Source organism: Anastrepha obliqua, chromosome 3 (assembly GCF_027943255.1).
Source record: "Anastrepha obliqua isolate idAnaObli1 chromosome 3, idAnaObli1_1.0, whole genome shotgun sequence".
Classification (NCBI taxonomy): domain Eukaryota; kingdom Metazoa; phylum Arthropoda; class Insecta; order Diptera; family Tephritidae; genus Anastrepha; species Anastrepha obliqua.
This window is the reverse complement of record NC_072894.1, coordinates 45,204,413-45,222,781: the sequence shown is the minus strand read 5'-3', so window position 1 is coordinate 45,222,781 and position 18,369 is coordinate 45,204,413. Positions and strand designations below refer to the sequence as shown.

The 18,369-nt window shown below is 36.3% G+C and overlaps 1 protein-coding gene across 2 annotated transcripts in view; it reads left to right on the top strand.

Annotated features, from left to right (window-relative positions):
• LOC129242465 (sodium- and chloride-dependent GABA transporter 1-like) overlaps nucleotides 1–18,369 on the top strand; it is a 150,608-nt gene that overhangs the window by 79,774 nt on the left and 52,465 nt on the right. For both annotated transcript variants that reach the window (XM_054879111.1, XM_054879112.1), the window contains one exon: nucleotides 4,225–5,165. In XM_054879111.1, coding sequence (XP_054735086.1) covers nucleotides 4,362–5,165 — 804 coding nt within the window. In that variant the 5' untranslated portion in view covers nucleotides 4,225–4,361. The remainder of the gene's footprint in view (nucleotides 1–4,224; nucleotides 5,166–18,369) is intronic.

Below are 18,369 nucleotides of genomic sequence, written 5' to 3'. Positions count from 1 at the left end.
TTTGACCTTCTGCAACAAATTCCTTGTCTACAATACCCTTGGAATCGTAGAACGTGATCAACATTGTTTTTATTCTTGACTTCTGAAAACGCAACTTCGTTGCTTTTGGCTCCCCTTTCGTCTTCCATTCTGCAGATTAACGCTTAGTTTCAGGGTCATATTTGAAGAAGCATGTTTCGTCACCAGTTATGATCGAATCAAGAAAATCTGGATCGTTTTCAACAGCAATGATTTCGCGGACTTTTCCCCTCAATTCAGCACGATTTCTTGCTTCTGGACGACCAGGTCTTTCATCATCATTCAAATCTTCACGACCATTTTTACATCGTTTAAATCAATTATATACATTTGAACGAGCTAAACAATCATCACCATAAACTTTTTGCATCAATTCGTACGTCTCACTAAATGTTTTTCCAAGTTTAACACAGAATTTAATATTTGCTCATTGTATTTTTACGACACAAGCACGAAACATACTGACAAGAAAAGGCGCGTAACTTTTTAACGTGTCAAACGATTTACATGAAGTTGGCTGCGGTTGAAAGCTGACGCTTGTACCTTTTCAATATGAACAAAGTTTAATAGATAGCTCCATGATTTAAATAAAAAGTTCTGTTATTTATTGAACATACTGTGTATATGTAAATATTTTTTATTTCGTCTCTCGTTTCCTCCCCAAAATTTGCTGGCATTATCGGATGCCCCATCAAAGCCACTGGAGCGCTTTATTGAACTTGGCCAAAAATACCTAGCAATTTTCAGCAGAAAAGGAAACCTAATAAAAATCAATGAATTGCTGTTTCAAATTTCTATTTGAAAAATGAATTTATTTTTATTGATATGACGTTGAAAATTGGCACGCTAGATGGCAAAGTCGTTGATGACGGGGTAATTATAAAGTTAATAACAAATAATAACTTGCTAAAAATTTAAATGTTTGAATTTAATTAAATAAGCGGCATTATTGAGAGGCTTTATTTCATGGATAAGAAATTGATTTCACCTTAAAGCTTAAAAATAAAATACGTAAGTAACCTTTTTATATTATGAGTTTTGCTAGCAGATCTTAATAAAAACATACGCATACAGCGTGTTTTCTTACTGACTATAACGACTTTGAGGCTACATTATGTGGTTAATTTCATGAAGAAAAAGAACTAAAAGATGTTTAATACTTTTTTGAATTTACTAGCTCGTTTGAACGTTTAGTCACACCTTCATAGTGAGGCAAGAAAAAAACAAAAAAAAAAAAATAGCTGCCATTCTTGGGGCGTCCAGTTGGATCCCAACTGTGAGGGAGCTTTCGTCATGAAATTAGTCACATAATGTAACCTTAATGCCGTTATAATCGATAATAAAACAACCTGTGTAGAGCCTTTAGTAAATATCGCTTATTTATTGCAAGATTGTCATAATTCAAAAAAATAAAAGTGTTGAGAAAAATGGTTTCAAAGACCTTAAAGTCGAACTACAAATCTTCCCACCTTTCAATTTATTTCAAGTAAAATTAGAGATACCAGAATGAGGTACTATTAATAGATATCGCAATGAAATTTTTAGTACCTCGAGCACCTTAAAGTAAATAAAGTTTTTAATTATCGCACCATTACTCGTTATAATGATACTGGTAGCATCTTGAAACGTCATGAAGGTGGTCATCAAAAGACTGCTATGTCACGTGAAATGGTTCAATGAGTGAAGAAGCGAAATGAGCGAAATGCCCGACGAAGTGCCAATCAAATTGCGAAAGAACTGAAAATATCTGACCGTAGCATCCACCGCATACTGAAAAATGATCTCAAAGTCAGGCCTTATAAGATCCAAAAGGCGCAAGATCTCACACAAAACCAGCAGTAAGTCAGACTTAAGAGAGCGAAGGAGTTGCTTCGCTTGGCCGAAAGCGGTCAATTTCCGAAAATTTTTCTAATTGAGCAATTCGTAAACTCCCAAAGCGAAGGGTTTATTTAACTGATCGTTCATACGAGAATTTGAGTCATCGATTGGCCACCAGGAAGCAGCACAGATTATGGATTGGGTTGCTGTAACCGCAGATGGACACTCTCCAACCGTTTTCATCGAGCCTGGCGCCAAGGTAAATGCGAAATGTTATCGGGAAAGTATGCTGGAGGTTGCTTTGAGAGCAAGGTTCGAACTAAGAGATTCACCAGTGACGAGGCGCCATTTGCCGCGAGTGGGCCAAAATACCTGCAAGTCAGATTCGGGCAGCTTGCGATTCGTTTCGGGACCATCTCAAGGCCATAGTCAAAGCAAAAAATGGTCATATCGAACAAAATTAAATTGATTCTTCATTTTGTATTATTTTCAAAAATTTTTTACTTTGAATTGCATAAAACTAATTTTCCTAACAAAATGTATGCCCTTTTTAATTGGTTACACTTCGAGAGCGGCAGGCTAATCACCTAACCTATCGGAAATCAAAATAGATTAACGAAACCAAGATTGAGTTTGTCCATAGGGCCTGGTCTCCCGAGAAGAGTGAACAAGGACAAAAAAAAAACATTTCGAGAGCCGGACCCTGTATATAAAGTGCGTTGAAAAACTATAGCATCATCGAAATTTCAAACAATTTGAATAGCCCATTGAATTTTGGTTTAATAAACTGGAAGTTTGAAATGTCTCAAAAATCGTTTGATTTTTGATAAAATTTGTTTGGGTAGCAGTTATGTGCATTTCCTCCATATAACAAAAGCTCGAAATGTTTATTGTATTGGGCAAGGAAACACCCTTTGCAATTTTGATGGAAATTTGTTACATTTGTTTTTTTTAAATTTGTACAGGGTTTGAAACTTGAATTTGTATGGTTTAATTGGATAATATGTGGATATGTGGATGTTTTGCACGAAAAATAGAAAAGTAAAATGAGCACAAGAGCGTTTGAATGGGGCAGCCCATCTTTATATAAAAGTTTATATGGAGACTCAAACTCCCACGGTGGAAAGAATTTTAGAAAAACTTACGGAAAACAAGCAACAAGTCGAAAGCAAATTATCTGTTTTTTGTTTTTGATTTTAAGGCGATTAAATGCAACAAATGGAACAAATTCCATTATGATTTGTATTTAATTTGTTTTTATTAAAGCAAATCTTTTTTTTGTGTCTTATTATTATCTTTTTTTTTTTTTTGAAGATTAAAATTCCTGGTTGCGTGCCTTATAAGAATGGTAGCGGTTGGAGAAAGTATAAAATGTTTTGTTTTGTGTCTTTTGTAGTGCTGTCATTCATTACACATGTAATACATATGTATGTACATATTTACAAAGTGAAAACGCACCGCTTATCTTATTTGATAAACTATATTTATTTTACAATCATCATAAATGCTTCTGAAAGCTATTCAATTCAAGCACTCCACCAAATCACCTTCTTCCACTCAGCTTGTGAGGCGAATCTATTTTGACACTTTGTTAGCATTTTGTTCATGTATTTGTATGTTAATCATAGGCATGTATGTATGTATACAAAAGGTAAACATACATATGCATGTATGCAAGTTTATTCCACATTTGTATTCTTCTGTGTCGTCAGTGCCTTAACCAACCTCTGCTGGCATATTAAAAGATAAATAAAAGATAGTGAAGTGATAGTAAAAGTGACCGTGCCATTCCACTTGCTGTCACTGTTGTTGGCATTCGGAGTTCCAAGCACGGCGGAAACAGATAAGCAGCTTCAATGAATGAAGATTCAAGCGCTCTATGTAGAAAAAAAAGTTTTGAACAAAAACTTACGAATGTGTGATTCATTTAACAAATTTGTTATGGTTGTGGTTGTTGTTGTTAATGTTAACATAGAGGAAGTCGCAAGAGATTAATTATCAGCAACGTATCAGCGCGCTAAGTGGCAGCTACAAACGATTGGTAACTAATCAAACAAGCTTTTAGCGATTTGTGCAAAAATCATTGAAAACAGACGATGAGGGAAGAAAATAAACTGGTTTTTGTTTTGCCTGCGAGCGCTAATGCGGCCAAGCAAAGTGGTTTGTGTTGTTGTGAACTAATGTGAAGTTAGAGAAAATATATTATACATATATTGTACTTACATGCGTACATGTGTGCATATCTGAGACACAAGTGCTTCCTGCGAATTAAATGATTCACTATATTATTCTTGGTATCTACTTTTTAAGCAACATAATTTACACACACATCACCTAATTTTTCAAACTTCTCATGATAATCTCCATTTCAATTTTTACTAATTCCAGTTGTTTTGAACTCAAGTCAAAGGAATCTGTTCGGCAGTTATCTCTGTCTACCCATCAGCACGTTGGTCTAGTGCATCCACGGCATTTAGTGCGAGCAAGTGTTAAACATCAAAAGTTCTACTGCCTGCATTAGTGGCATGAAGACGGCGTCATATCGCAGCAGATCTAGTGATGAAGCTCTTGATGAACATTTAAAGCTACAGCGCCAACAGGCAATGCCAATGACGATGAATAACATGCACAGACATATCAGCAGCAACACAGTCGTACCACCAACACCACCTCCACCCGCACCCATGCGTTTGCGCACCGATTCGAATGCGACTAGCATTTATGTGATTGGCGCGGATGCGTCGACCGAGCACAATCGGCCTTCGGCCAGCAGCATAGCACAGTCGGATAGTAATCCGGCATCAATGGAACGTAGACAACACAATCGTCTATCCTGGGTAAATATGCATCGAAGTGGCGACGATGATGCGGCGCAACTCGAAAATGGTAGTGGTAGAGGCGCTGTGATTATCACGCCATCACCGCAAACAACGCGTAGTTACATATCGGCAGTATCAACCATCACAGCCACAACGGGCACAGGTGCTGGTGGTGGCGGCACAATAAGAAGTAGGGTTGGTGGATTTACTGGCGGGAGTGGACATATTGGTAATGGTAATGGTACAATTAGCGGGCGTACCACTGCAGCTTCGGGACGCATTAGCACTAGTGGTGCTACTACCATCAGCGGTAGCAACAATACACTAAACGATATAATTTCCGATTATCATAGTCATGAAGCGGCTAGCGGTAGTGAATTTCACTATTCCAATGCAATTGTGGCATCCACACCTCATATGAAAAATCTTTCGAGTAGTGGCAGTTTCAATATGGCTAATGGCAGCACGGTGAAGTTATTGCCGGTCACGGAAGATGATGGTAATCAACAGGTGAGTGAAGTTATTTTTGATTCAAAATTTGACAACACAAGCACACGGTAGTTTTAAGATGAAGTAAGAATAAGGTCAAAATAATGGTCAAGGTTATATAATTGGGTAAACGTTTGGGCCCAGTTAGGTTAGGGTAAGTTGTAGCTGTTGTTCACTATCACACTTAGCATCATAACTCATTGTGGTCCTGGATGTAAAACTCGCCACGAACTCTCTTATGATTGCTGATCTGATGGTGTGGAGGCAATCCCTGACGGAACGGATAGTGTTAGGATCTTCTCTATGATTAGGTCTTAGGTTTGTTGTGAGTTATTAGAAAGTGGAGATATAGATCTTGGCCATGGAAAGATTATTCTACTTCTGGACGAGACCCAGAGTCAGAAGAGGGCCGTTAAGATGTAGCCAGATATTGTACCACTCGCTGACTCATAAAATTCTGAGTTTATTTATTTATTTAGTGAATCTAGAAATACAAAGTTTCTCACAGATTATTACATATATAATATATACAAGTTTCATAACTATGTGATAATGAATTCTCAGAAAATTAGTTAGTGCGTGGTTATAATCATGAAGTCGACTATTCTTTCCCTAAACCCCCCTCGACATGCTCTTCAAGACAAGCATCCCGTCAAGAAGAAAGTATCAAACTCAAAGGACATGGAGAAGAGGGCAAATAAATTTTTACACGGATGGATCCAAGCTAGAAAATCAAGCAGGCTATGGAGTTTTTTCAAAAGAATTAGGACTAGAATCATTTGTCCACCTTCCGAACTACTGTAGCGTCTACCAAGCAGAAGTCTTAGTCATAAAGGAGGTAGCCGTGTACCTTAATATACACGCCGTAACAAACTCCAATAAATATCTTCTCGGATAACCACGTCGCCATCAAATCAATGGAGGCAGTTATACTAAGATCAAAGGTTGCTCAGAAATGCCTGGCAGCTCTAAATGATATTATCACCGTTTTCAAGATCAGTCTTATATGACTACCGGGACAAAAAGAAGGAAGGAAATTGCAAGGCCGATAAGCCAGAAAAGGTATATTACTAACCTCCTTTTGCTTGAAAACAGAGGCAATATTGGAATTCTTATGGCAACGTGCAAATAAAGGATAAAAAGAAATATTCTTCAGGAAGCTAATAGGCCATGGAGAGAAGAAAACACTTGTGTTACAACCAGGCTAATTTGGCCATAAATAGATTATAAAAGGTCAACCTCTCAAGAGAGAACATCTCGATGGTCGTGGCATGTGTCCCGATCATTGGGACCTACATGATCTAAGGGAGTTGGCTGTTCTAAATAGACTGCTACAAAAACCTAACTTAATCTGAGAACAAAGGCGAGTCAATTGTCACATGTATGATATCCAAAACAAAGTAGAGTGAAAGTATACATCTTCTGCTTTGTAAGGATTTTAAATTTAGTAATGCACACTTTACATTATATGAAGGAATCGGATCAGTGAAGTTTAAAGATTTGAGTGCAAAACGAATAAATTTCTTTTGAATGCGTTCAAGTGCTCTGGTGTGACATTGATGATACGACCTCCAAATTAAGACGTCATACATCAGCTTGGATCGTACGAGCGAAGTAAATAGTGACTTCAAAGTGTATAGATCCGTAAAATCGGAAGCAAAACGTAGAATGAAGGTAAGTGTAAAATACGATTTGACGATGAAAAAAAAATTCAAATGACTAAGAAACTGAAAAGTGGGGTTAAAGATCACTCCCAAATCAATAGCTTAATTAAGAGTATTTAAACGCGAGTTCTTTATGAAATATTTAAAGGGGAAAGGAGAGGATGTGATGAGATATCAAAGTAGTTGGCTGGCTTTGGTTATGTAACTTCCCTCTTAGTTCAGTTAAGTTAGTTTTCCGAGTAAGATTAAAGCATCACTTACGCCTCGCCACCACGGCAAGGAAACCAACATTAAAGAGGTGGGCCTACCTACCTTCAACTGGACTTAAAATAGTTTATTAATAATTAATTAATACTTAACTTAATTGACTTCAGCTCAACGTAATATTTGCCTAACTGACCACAGTTGAACTTAACTTAATTTAGCTTACTATACAACAACAAAAACAAAATACGTTTATAGTACAAATGCTCGCAACGGCATGGTGGGTGGTCGATAGCAGTTAAGTGCAATGTTAATCATGTCAGCCTACTCGCTTATGTAAGTTAATACGTAGTACTTATATGAGTGATGCGTTTAAAATTGCCATGCACGCGCGCTCCTCTGCGTGAGAATCGTCAAATGTTTTGAGCACGCGCAGTTGATAGCGGCTGACAAGCATACATACGCGTACGAACGAGTATAAAAAAGAGTATAGAAATAAATGATAAAAAATCTAAGAAAAATAGAAGAGTAACTGCTTTGTAAAAGTTGGCATTTAAGAAATATAAAAATAACTATTATCATCATGCAAATAGCTGAAATAGCGTGAATTGTTTTTGCTGAAAAACGATACTGGCATCACATCCATACATGCATATGCAGCGCGAGCGAGTGTGGCTTGAGATGTGCGCGCTTTTGCGGATGTGCTGCTAACCGACGGGAGTGATGTATGCGCCGCCAATAATTCTGAGGCGTTGTTGTTATGCGGTGATGGTTTCACTTACAATTTATATACTAAATCTCAAATTGTAAGGAAGTGTAGGATTTTATTTTACACCAATACATCCACAGGTGTGTACGTATGTATGTATATACAGTCTGTCTAATAGAAGCGTGACCGGCAAAATTCCAAAAAAAATTTAAATGCTGCTAAATAGGTGCATCCTCTTCGCGATACGCCTTGTTCAATTTGTTAGTTTTGTGGGAAATTTAGAAAGCGTAAGTTGATATTACAAAATGAGTTCCCTGTATGAAAAACGACTTGAACTAGTGTATCTATGTACACACCCTAAAGGTCCAAAAATTTTGCGTGCGTATACAGGAAAATATTTGCAAAAGTCGAAGAGCTTCATAAATAAATGTGTGTAATCCTATACAGAAGTTAAAAACGTTGACGTCTTCTCCGGGTGAGAATCTAAAAGAAAATACCTCTTCAAAGTAAGAACAGAACATCATTGATGTATTTGTGAGAAAGCTGAGTTTCTCGTTGCGTGAAGCTGAAGCAGTTTTAAGGAAAAGTGGTGTTAATATATCAAAATATACGATTCGAGGATATTTTCATGCAAAAGGCCTCAAACTATAGAGCACGTTGAAAAAATGTACACGCACAAATATCACAAATTGAAAAACGACTGGGCTAAGGCAAATTCAGAACGGAATTGGGCAGACGTAGTATTCATGGATGAATCTTTCACCATGGATGAATCTTTGCTCATAATCGACAACTTCAACGAACTGTTAAACTTCCCGTTAAGGTTCTTTTTCCGAAAAAGAGTTTGGTCATTTATTCGAATGCAGTTTTGATGTTTGCAGAATTATTACTCTCAGCTGCTTGCTATCTTATAATATACAAGAAGATAACGATCCCGAAGGTAACGAATCGAAGCCGAAGGTGCGTAGAGTGGAAACAACAAAATTGTATTGAAATGTTGGATTGGCTTTCAGGGTCGCCTGATGTCAACCCTATTGGGCAGAAATCATTGCTTGCTTCTTACTTTGGCCCTTGAAAGAGTTCGGTTCGGTTCGGTTCGGTTCGGCTTTAACAACTGATGCCAATTCAAAATTTAGTCAGAGGTTTTGATAGATGATCTTGCAAATGTAATTATGTTTGGGCAATGGTTAAGCAAAACTCAGACAAAAAAATATGTAAGGTCAAACGATTACGGAAAAACTATATGCAACTTGCGCAGAAATTAACACAAAGTATTACTGGAAGATGTGAAGCTATTATAACTAACGGTGGTGACTACACATTTTATGGAATATTTCCGTATAATTAATATTACGGTGCAGTTTGTCAGAATCGAAATGGTCAAATGGTTTCTAAGTTATGGCTGTCACGCTTTTATTAGACTGACTGTATATATACGATTTATCTTTATTGATATTACTTGCCGTTTGCATTTTTTGTTTGACGTTACTGATCTTTTGCTTATTTTTTATGGTTTGATATTTCATTTTTTTATACTTTTTATTTTTATGTGTTAATGTGACTTTGCTTTGACGTAGGAAACTGTGAAGCTGGTCATTTGCAATTTTTCGCTGTTGATTTTTTACTATTTGGCGTCATCATTAATAATAATGTAGTTATTAATGTCACATTTATTGCTAATAGCTTTGTGAGTAGCAAAACATGGTTTACTTATAAATATTAGTTATGTGAAATACCGAAAAGTGATTGTCATATTTTCGAAAAAATAAATTTAGGTTGCTATGTATTAGTCGTCAAGGTAATGCAGATATATTGCTATTATTTTCTTCGTTGCATAAAATGCCAACATTTTCTTTTTCGGTTTCATTGCAATGAGTTTAAATTCTAGCGAAATGTTATTATTTTTAGGTCAGTGCCCAGCGATTTATTATTAAAATTTTCCATAAATATCTAAAAATCGAAAATTTTGTATGAGAAGTTTTTATAATAATAGTCGTTTATACCCTTTGTTTGTTGTTTGCGGCAAGATGGCCGCCAATGAGAAGCTCTTACATTGCAGAAATACACTTCGAGGTTGTAGTTGCCCGGCTGGCATCAACTAAGCGCTCAAATCATTTCTTTCGACCCGCAGTTCGTCAGCACCTGCAGCCTTATTGTGTTTTAGTCCTAAGTATGCTGACATTAACCCTTCCATATACTTTTGGATATAAAGAGGCATGTATGGATATTTGCGACAACAAATCAAAGATTCGAGTCGAAGGTAGGTATATCAAACACATTGAAATCGTTTGTTGGTCCACCGCAAATTGATCAATTAGGGTTATAGTTTCTTGATCGGGAGACAAAAAAGTGATCTTATGGATCTTTTTGTGTTGGAGCTGCTGGAAACTGCTTTGCTGCGGGTTCTGCCGAGGTCAATAAAACTCAGTCTGTTAGCGAGCTGAATGTTTCGTTTTTGGTATCGCAGATCTCTTCTTAGTTCACCCTGCCATGATTTTACTAACCACGATTGCGATTTTTATATATCGTGTTGGAGCACCGTTCGAAGAAGTTGTTCTTTCTTTGTTTAGAGGAGTATAAGCAAATAAATCCCATGTTGTGGAATCTTATTTTTGTGCGGGCAGAAATTTTCTCATTTTTTTTAAATTTCTTTTTTCTAAAATTTCTGAAAGCCAATATTGAAATATTTATAACTCCAAAAACAGTTAGAGTATTAATGCTGAATTCAAGAGGAACCTAATTAAAAGAGGAATCAAATGTTTTCTCTCCACATTTTCTCTCTCCAATATTTCAAGCCGCGTTATTCGAATTTATCACGAAATATTTTTTATAATTAGTTTTTTGTTTTTATTGCATCTTTTCCTTTACTTTTATTATGAGTCCAGTAGTGTTAGAGTGCCTCTAATTAAAATTTCAAAAATTGTGTTAAGAATTTTGTTGAAAAGTCAAAAGTAAAGTTGGTTATACTCTGCAAGTTAAAGAATGGCCGAACTTCGGGTTTGGCCATAAAATTTCTGTTTGACTTAGGTTCGACTTCCTTAGAAAAAAACCAAAAACAAAACTTAGGCGTACATTTCTTTAAATTTTGTTAGTTAAACAAATTTTTAAAATTTTAGGTTTTGTATGAGTTTTTAAATAATACAATTTGAATTTGAAAAAATAATCTTCATCGAGTAAGGCTAGTCCGCCTTTTGTTCACGCTGCAGGTCAGTCCGACAAGTCGACCGAAAGGTGGTGGCGCTTGCACGGTGAAAACGCCGATAGTTGCTGTTTTTACAGTTGATGTATTTTAAAAGACTTAAAAGTCTTACGAATACAGCTTCATTTTAATAATAATAAATCTCAAAATAATAAATAATTATAAAAGTATTCAACTATGAGTATTAAATAACTAATAAATACACACAAGTTTGGTATTTTTACAAGTCTAAGTACTTAAAGGGTTTTCCAATAAGAGGTGTTATTTTGATATTCAAAGAAAAATGCTATTTTTTAATATAAATGATCGGATGTTTATTTCATTATAAAGAGGAAGGTATGCCGTTAATAGTGGAAAATAACATCAGGCAAATGACCACCACGACCACGCTTACAGGACAATATCCTTTTCATGAAATTGTTCATAACCGAATTGCAAAGTGGCTACCCTATGTCCTCGATAGTCTCACGAATTCCATCCTTGAGGTCTTGAATCGACCCTGGGCTGTTGGCGTAGACCTTCTCTTTCACGTGGCCTCACAGAAAATGGTGACAAGCTGTTAAATCACAAAATCTCGGTGGCCGATTGTGATCACCTCTTCGAGAGACGGTCCGAAAACTTTTCCCGTAAAAGATCAATGGTTTCGTTGCTTGTGTGGCGCGTAGCGTCTTAATCGTTATCCAGATCAATCATCCAATTCCGACCATAAAAAATCGTTAACCATCTCTCCATAGCTATAAATAACACCTGTTATTGGAAACCCCTTTATATGTTTCGAGTTGAATTTAATGTGATTGAAATGCTTCTTTTCTTTCGTTCTTTGGTGCAAGCTCAAAATTTAAGCGAAAGTTTTGAAGATGACCTTGCATTTGTAATTTAGGTTTTATAAATTTATTTGTTGGCTCCGGTTTTCGAGATAGGGGTTTTTGAAAAATTTTCTGGGGACCACTGAGAGATCATTTAGAAACAACCTTACATCACACCTTTTAAAATGAAGAAATGGAAATCTTAATGTGTCTCTATGCAATATACAATGCAAAAAATAATTTGCAATACATAATTTTATTGTTTTATTTCTTGATTGGCGCGCTAACCGTTTAAACGATTTTGGTAGAGTTTAACAAAGCGCGCCAGGAGTTTCTTTCTTCTTTCCAAAGCCAGGTCCTTCTCCACCTGATCTTTCCAATGCAGAGGAGGCCTTCTTTTCCCTCTGCTATCGCCAGCGGGTACCTCATTGAATACTTGCAGAACCGGAACGTTTATATCCATTCAGACTATACAGCTCATTGTTCCATCGCCTATGATGCTCGCTCTTGCCAACGTGCAAAGGTCCAAAAATCTTGCGCAGAATCTTTCTTTCAAACACTCCAAAGGACGCCTCTTAGTATATTGCGTTTAAGCTTCTGCGCCATACGTTAGTACGGGCATGTTGAGAGCCTTGTAGAGTGTTAGTCTTATTCGTCAGGCGAGGACTTTACTACTCATTGCCTCGTTTTAAATTTTTGGTTTATCAAATTTGCTTGAACTTAAAATTAAATGTTTATGTATATATTATCTAAGAAAATCATTAAATTTGAATCACTTTCTTTCTGAAAGAGCTCTCAGCTGGCCCAAGGGAACATTGCTAAACAGCTTTATTTGCGAAAAATTCTTCAGAGTGCAAAGCGGCCTATTGCTGTAATGGCCCTATGCTGCCCCGCTGTATTGGTGATGAGTAAATAATCCAATTTACTGAGAAATCAAAAGTTTCAAGTTATGCTTGCAATTCGCAACACCATTGGAATCAGCTTTTGCATTTTTTTATTTAATTTCTTATAGCGCCTCATTTGTCACAACTTGTATGCTTGTGCTGCATATACTTAGCTTGGTATTTCATTGCCCTGCAACAGTTAATTGAAATGTTATGGTTTTTAAGTGCCACTGTTAATTATTCAACTACATGTGCCATGACATGAAAAAATAACTATTACCCATATCTTTTATACATACAACAGCAAACAACAAACCCATAATAAGCCCATAAATGAAAACACTTGGCAAGCACGTCTGCATTTATGCCACTTGATGCACGTACGAGCAGATGTATGCACATGTTTGCGTATGTACGTATGTGTGTCCAACTTTTGCGCGCTTTATCAATTTATATTTAGCTTACAAATGCATGTGGGCTTCTTTCCCAGTTGTAAATCGCAAAAGGGCTTTTCGAACAAAAATCATATTGATTTTTGAGAATTTTTTTGCAATTTTTTTGCTGGCGGTGCATTTTTTCCATTTAACCATAGATACTTACACAATAGAGCAGGGATTCAAAATTATTGAGCAACATATGGCAAGATTTGTGATATCCCGACGTTTTCAACAATTACGCTTTCAGGAATCGACTGTTTGGCGGATTATGCACAAGGCTTTGCAATTGCATCCGTACAAAATTCAATTAATATAAGCATTGAAGCCAACAGATCATTATCAATGCAGAAATTTCGTGAATTGGTTCTTTGCTGAACTCAATCGAAAATATTCCAAAATAGATTTGAAGGCAGTTTAATAAGCAATTATTTGAATTTGTCTGTAGCTAATCTTATCACTAAGGAACTAATGTTTGGTTGACTGTAATAATAAAAAATATATCTTATATAATATATTACCTTCGCTAAATTTTGTACGCTAGCCCAAAAGATTGTAAGTTCATAAATAAATACTTCTTAGGGAATACTTTGTGCAATAATTCTCAGAGGGAGGAAGTCATAAGGTCTTCTTCTTCTTCTTAATTGGCGCGATAACCGCTTACGCGATTTTGGCCGAGCTTAACAAAGCGCGCCAGTCGTTTCTTTCTCGTGCTAACCGGCGCCAATTGGACACACCAAGAGAATCCAAGTCCTTCTCCACCTAATCTTTCCAACGTAGAGGAGGCCTTCCTCTTCCTCTGCTACCACCAGCTGGTACCGCACCGAATACTTTCAAAGCCGGAGCGTTTGTATCCATTCAGATGACATGACCCAGCCAACGTAGCCGCAGGATCTTTATTCGCTGCGCTATGTCTATGTCGTCGTAAAGCTCATACAGCTCATCGTTCCATCGTCTGCGATATTCGCCGTTGCCAACGTGCAAAGGTCCAAAAATCTTACGCAGAATCTTTCTCTCAAACACTCCAAGCGTCCCTTCATCGGATGTTGTCATCGTCCAAGCTTCTGCGCCATACATTAGCTAGGAGAAGATGAGAGCGCTGCAGAGTGTTAGTTTTGTTCGTCGAGAGAGGACTTTACTGCTCAGTTGCCTACTTAGTCCAAAGTAGCACTTGTTGGCAAGAGAGATTCTACGTTGGATTTCAAGGCTGACATTGTTATCGGCGCTAATACTGGTTCCTAAATAAACGAAGTCTTTTACAACCTCGGAATTATAACTGTGTACAGTGACGTGGGTGCCGATACGCGAGTGCGCCGACTGTTAAGGTCTTACCAAGTAGAAAATCTAATTGAAAAATCAATAAAAAAGAAGGCAGAGCGGAAGGCCTACGGTCTGCTAAAGCAAAGAAGAGACTAGAAGTAGTTCTAGAAGGGGTTCCAGGCCCTGTCATTGTCAACTGGGTTCTTGTTTGCATTACTTATGCATGTATGCAATGCAAATATGTGCATTGCTATGTGTGCGTGTGTGCTCGTCACTTGACAGCGTTGAATTAGTCGCAATCGGCATTAATTTACTCCAATTAAAAGTGCGATTTACATCATCGCTCCTCCAAATCGTGTATATGCAAAATTTCGTTCTCTCACTATTTAGTCGCTGCAACGATTTTTTTTTTGTAATTTTGATGCTTCAAATAATAACATAAATTTATTCATGTTATGTAGTTATGTGAATGGATTTGCATGGTAAGGAGCGGAAATATATTTTAAGTTATTCATATTTTTGACCATCTATTTATCATATAAAGATTTTTCAAAAAGGTCCTCAAAACTTTCTTCTTTTTCCCAGTATGTTGCATGTTGCGTATCATGAGAGCGATTGGGTTATCATGAGTGTGGAACACATGGTAGGCTAATAGTGAAACACTGATTAATTCTCAGTGACATAGAGAATATTTTTTGCTTATCAACCTGTTGGCTTTACAGATACTTCATGACTTTGTATAAAACTTTATGTTGTCCACAACTACTTGTGGAATATATTTTTTCTTTTACTATAACCCGTGGCATACATTTTAACGCCGAACATCCCTAAACAACATGAATTCAATCCAAACTTAATCATATCTAAACCTCTTACTGAGCTCCTTCTCTAATTTGTGGTATGCGTTTTGATGTTTTCAAACAAACGGAGGGACCTACAGTTTTACACGACCTCTGAACGGTAGATAGTTTTTTATACGGAACTTCTTCAATGGAAGAAATACACTCGAAGGTTTGCATCCTTTTTTTATCTTTTGGTTTTTCATAACCGCCTCAATTTTCTCTGCATTGTTGCTGAAGAAGTTTCCTCTCAAATTTTCTTTAGTTTTTGAAAATAGTCAGAAATCACTTGGTGTCCGTCGTAGCCGAACGGGGTGATGTGTGTCTACCACTCGGAATTCAGAGAGAACGTAGGCTTGAATCTCGATGAAACACCAAAATGAAGAGAAAGCTTTTTCTAATAGCGGTCGCTCCTCGGTAGGCACTGGCAAACCTCCGAGTGTATTTCTGCCATGAAAAAGCTTCACATAAAAAGTATTTGCCTTTCAAAGTCGGCTTAAAACTGTAGGTTCTTCCATTTGCGGAACAACATTAAGACGTACACCACCAATAGGAGGAGGATATATATCACTCGACGTCAGATTGGAAGAATCTAATAATAAAATTATGTGGCATTACCCCTTATTCATATTGTTTATTTATTTTGTTTAGAAGGCGTTTTGATCGAGTAGCTGGTTGTTTCGACATTTGCTGTATTCGACGCATGACTTAGTATTTATACCGGGGATCTTCATGGACAGCTCTATGGATAAGACCCTCAGAAGCACTAGGCTACCTTATTGATTTTGAAGGGCCTTCGTCAATGATCGCTTGCACTTGTTGAATAAAATCTGCAAATTGAACAGTGTCAGAATGTTCCTTCTTTTATTCGTTTTGCAACAGATTCTGCATTGCCACCGGATTATCGGCGAATCTTATTCAAGATTTAATGGACGCACTTAAGAAACCTAAAGATTTGTAAATCTGTGCGATTTGCTAATATAGGGACGATAACTGCACGCCTCTTCATTTTTTGAATTAAGTTGTAGTCCTCTATGTCTGATCTGAAAAAGAGCAAGAAGGAAAATAATCGTTCCGTTAGATATAAGAATGACTTCAAATACCATATGAACCCTGTATAAAATAGTATAATTTAAAATATTACACGGTTTTACTTAGCTAGTAATATTAGTCTTACGCTTCCTAAGTATTGATGGAATAGAACAATACTATAAATACATAAATATTTCAAAACTGGTATCCTTCTTAAGATTAAGTAAAAGCATTTATCATTACATTTTACCAAACGTAAAAGATTTTAAATATAATAAATGACATTTTTTTACCTTTCTCAATAATATAGAAAATGTTTTTATTATATTAGCAAATCGTCGACATATCCAATTGCATACTTAATATATAATAGAATATGTAGTCTTTTAAATAGTTTACAACATATATAAATAAAACTGACTTAAAATCAAGCCAAGTAAAATAAGCGTGAATAAATCGTCTTAAAATCGGTACAAATCAGGTCCTTTTCGGCTTAGTTCGATGTCAGTTAGGAAATTCCACTTGTAAACTAGAATGGTTTCTGTCTAGTTTCGAGTTTCACTGCAGGCACTACTTTTTTATTTAATTTTCTTTCAGTATCCAAGTAGTGAAGCAGTTGTTGATTTTCCCCATTCAAATGAATTTGTGCTTCTGCTTGCACTGCCTAAATGCACGCAACACTTTCGGTTACCCTGTCATTTGAGTTAACTAAATGAAGAAAATCGTTGCCTGCACTTAGGCGCTCATGAAAGACAATTTGTGCTTGTGTTGGGTGCTACGTTTTTAAATATGCAGTAGGTTCTGTTTTTATGCGGCTTTTTTTTATGCGGTTTTGAAATAGTGCGGTTTTTTTTTAAATTACAAAATGCATGTCGACCTATCGAGAATTGTATATATAAACAAGATTTTAAACCAGCTAAGCAAAAACTCATCACAGATTACATCAGAAATGCTAACCCTACAAGTATGGAACCACCTGCGTAACTATCTAGATCAGACGTGTACATTTCCTCAAATGACGAAAGTGATTTTACGCCAAATCCTAAACGAACGGGCAACATGTGGGTATTGTCTGATTCTATTTCTGACTTAAATTTATTTTTGGATTCTGACGTTTCTTAAATAAAGATATAATTTTCAAAAATACAATATTTTGTTTATGCGATTTTATTTAATTATTTCAGATTCATCTACCGCATAAAAACAGAACCTACTGTAGTCACTTTGGTTAATAAATCGGCATTTGCACATACATAAATAAATGCTACACAAATATTTCATGTTTTCCTTCTTTTTTTAAAATGTCATCAAACTAAAGATTTGGGAAAGTATGCATGAAATTTAAATTGGAAGTGTTTTAATTAGTGGAATTGTTTTAGCTTCTGGTGGAACGCTTTTGTGTATCTCAATCTCAATGTATCTAAATTCACCAGCTGCACTAGGTTCCGCTTCCGCAGTCAGGTTTTTGCGCTATTTTTTCTTTTCTCCTCCATTTAAAATTTTATAAATTAACAACAGCATTTTGTAGATTACTTTATCTAACATTGCGGTAACACTATTAAATACAAAGGAATTCAACGAAACATTAGAGATTAAATCGATTGGTTCAAATTGATTGTTTGTCAATGTTTATATTGACAGGAAGTCGATAAGTTTGTGGTTTTAAATGGTTTTGTAACAGCGAGTTCGTTGCTTAAGTCTTCCGTTTTTGCGAGTTCAATTATGACTGACGACTGACGATGAAAACTGAACAACTTAAATTTTACCTGTTGATAAAAATTATACCTCCTCTTCTTAACCGCATAAGTGACATTGTCCAAGCGTACAAGTCTTTGCTTATCCGTGTTCATCGGCGTTAACTAGCTTCCATATAAAATGAAGTTAAGGCTTTCTCCATCTTTAACACAAAGGAGGTTTTCCGCTTCCTTAGCGAATACTTACAAGTCTGTCGCTTTTTTTGGTTAAATTTCAATATTCCACACATCTTTAGCACTTTCATTTAAATCCGCTATTGTGAGTTGGTATCGGATGAGTCTTACTGGAAGGGTTACAACCAGATAATTACCTGGTCAAAGAATGATATCGATTTTTAAAGAAATTAAAAAGGGTATCGGTTTAGGTTATTGAGTTATTTTAATAGGTTATTGAGTAGATACATCAATAAGTTAAACAATTATATATTCGTCGTTGCTGT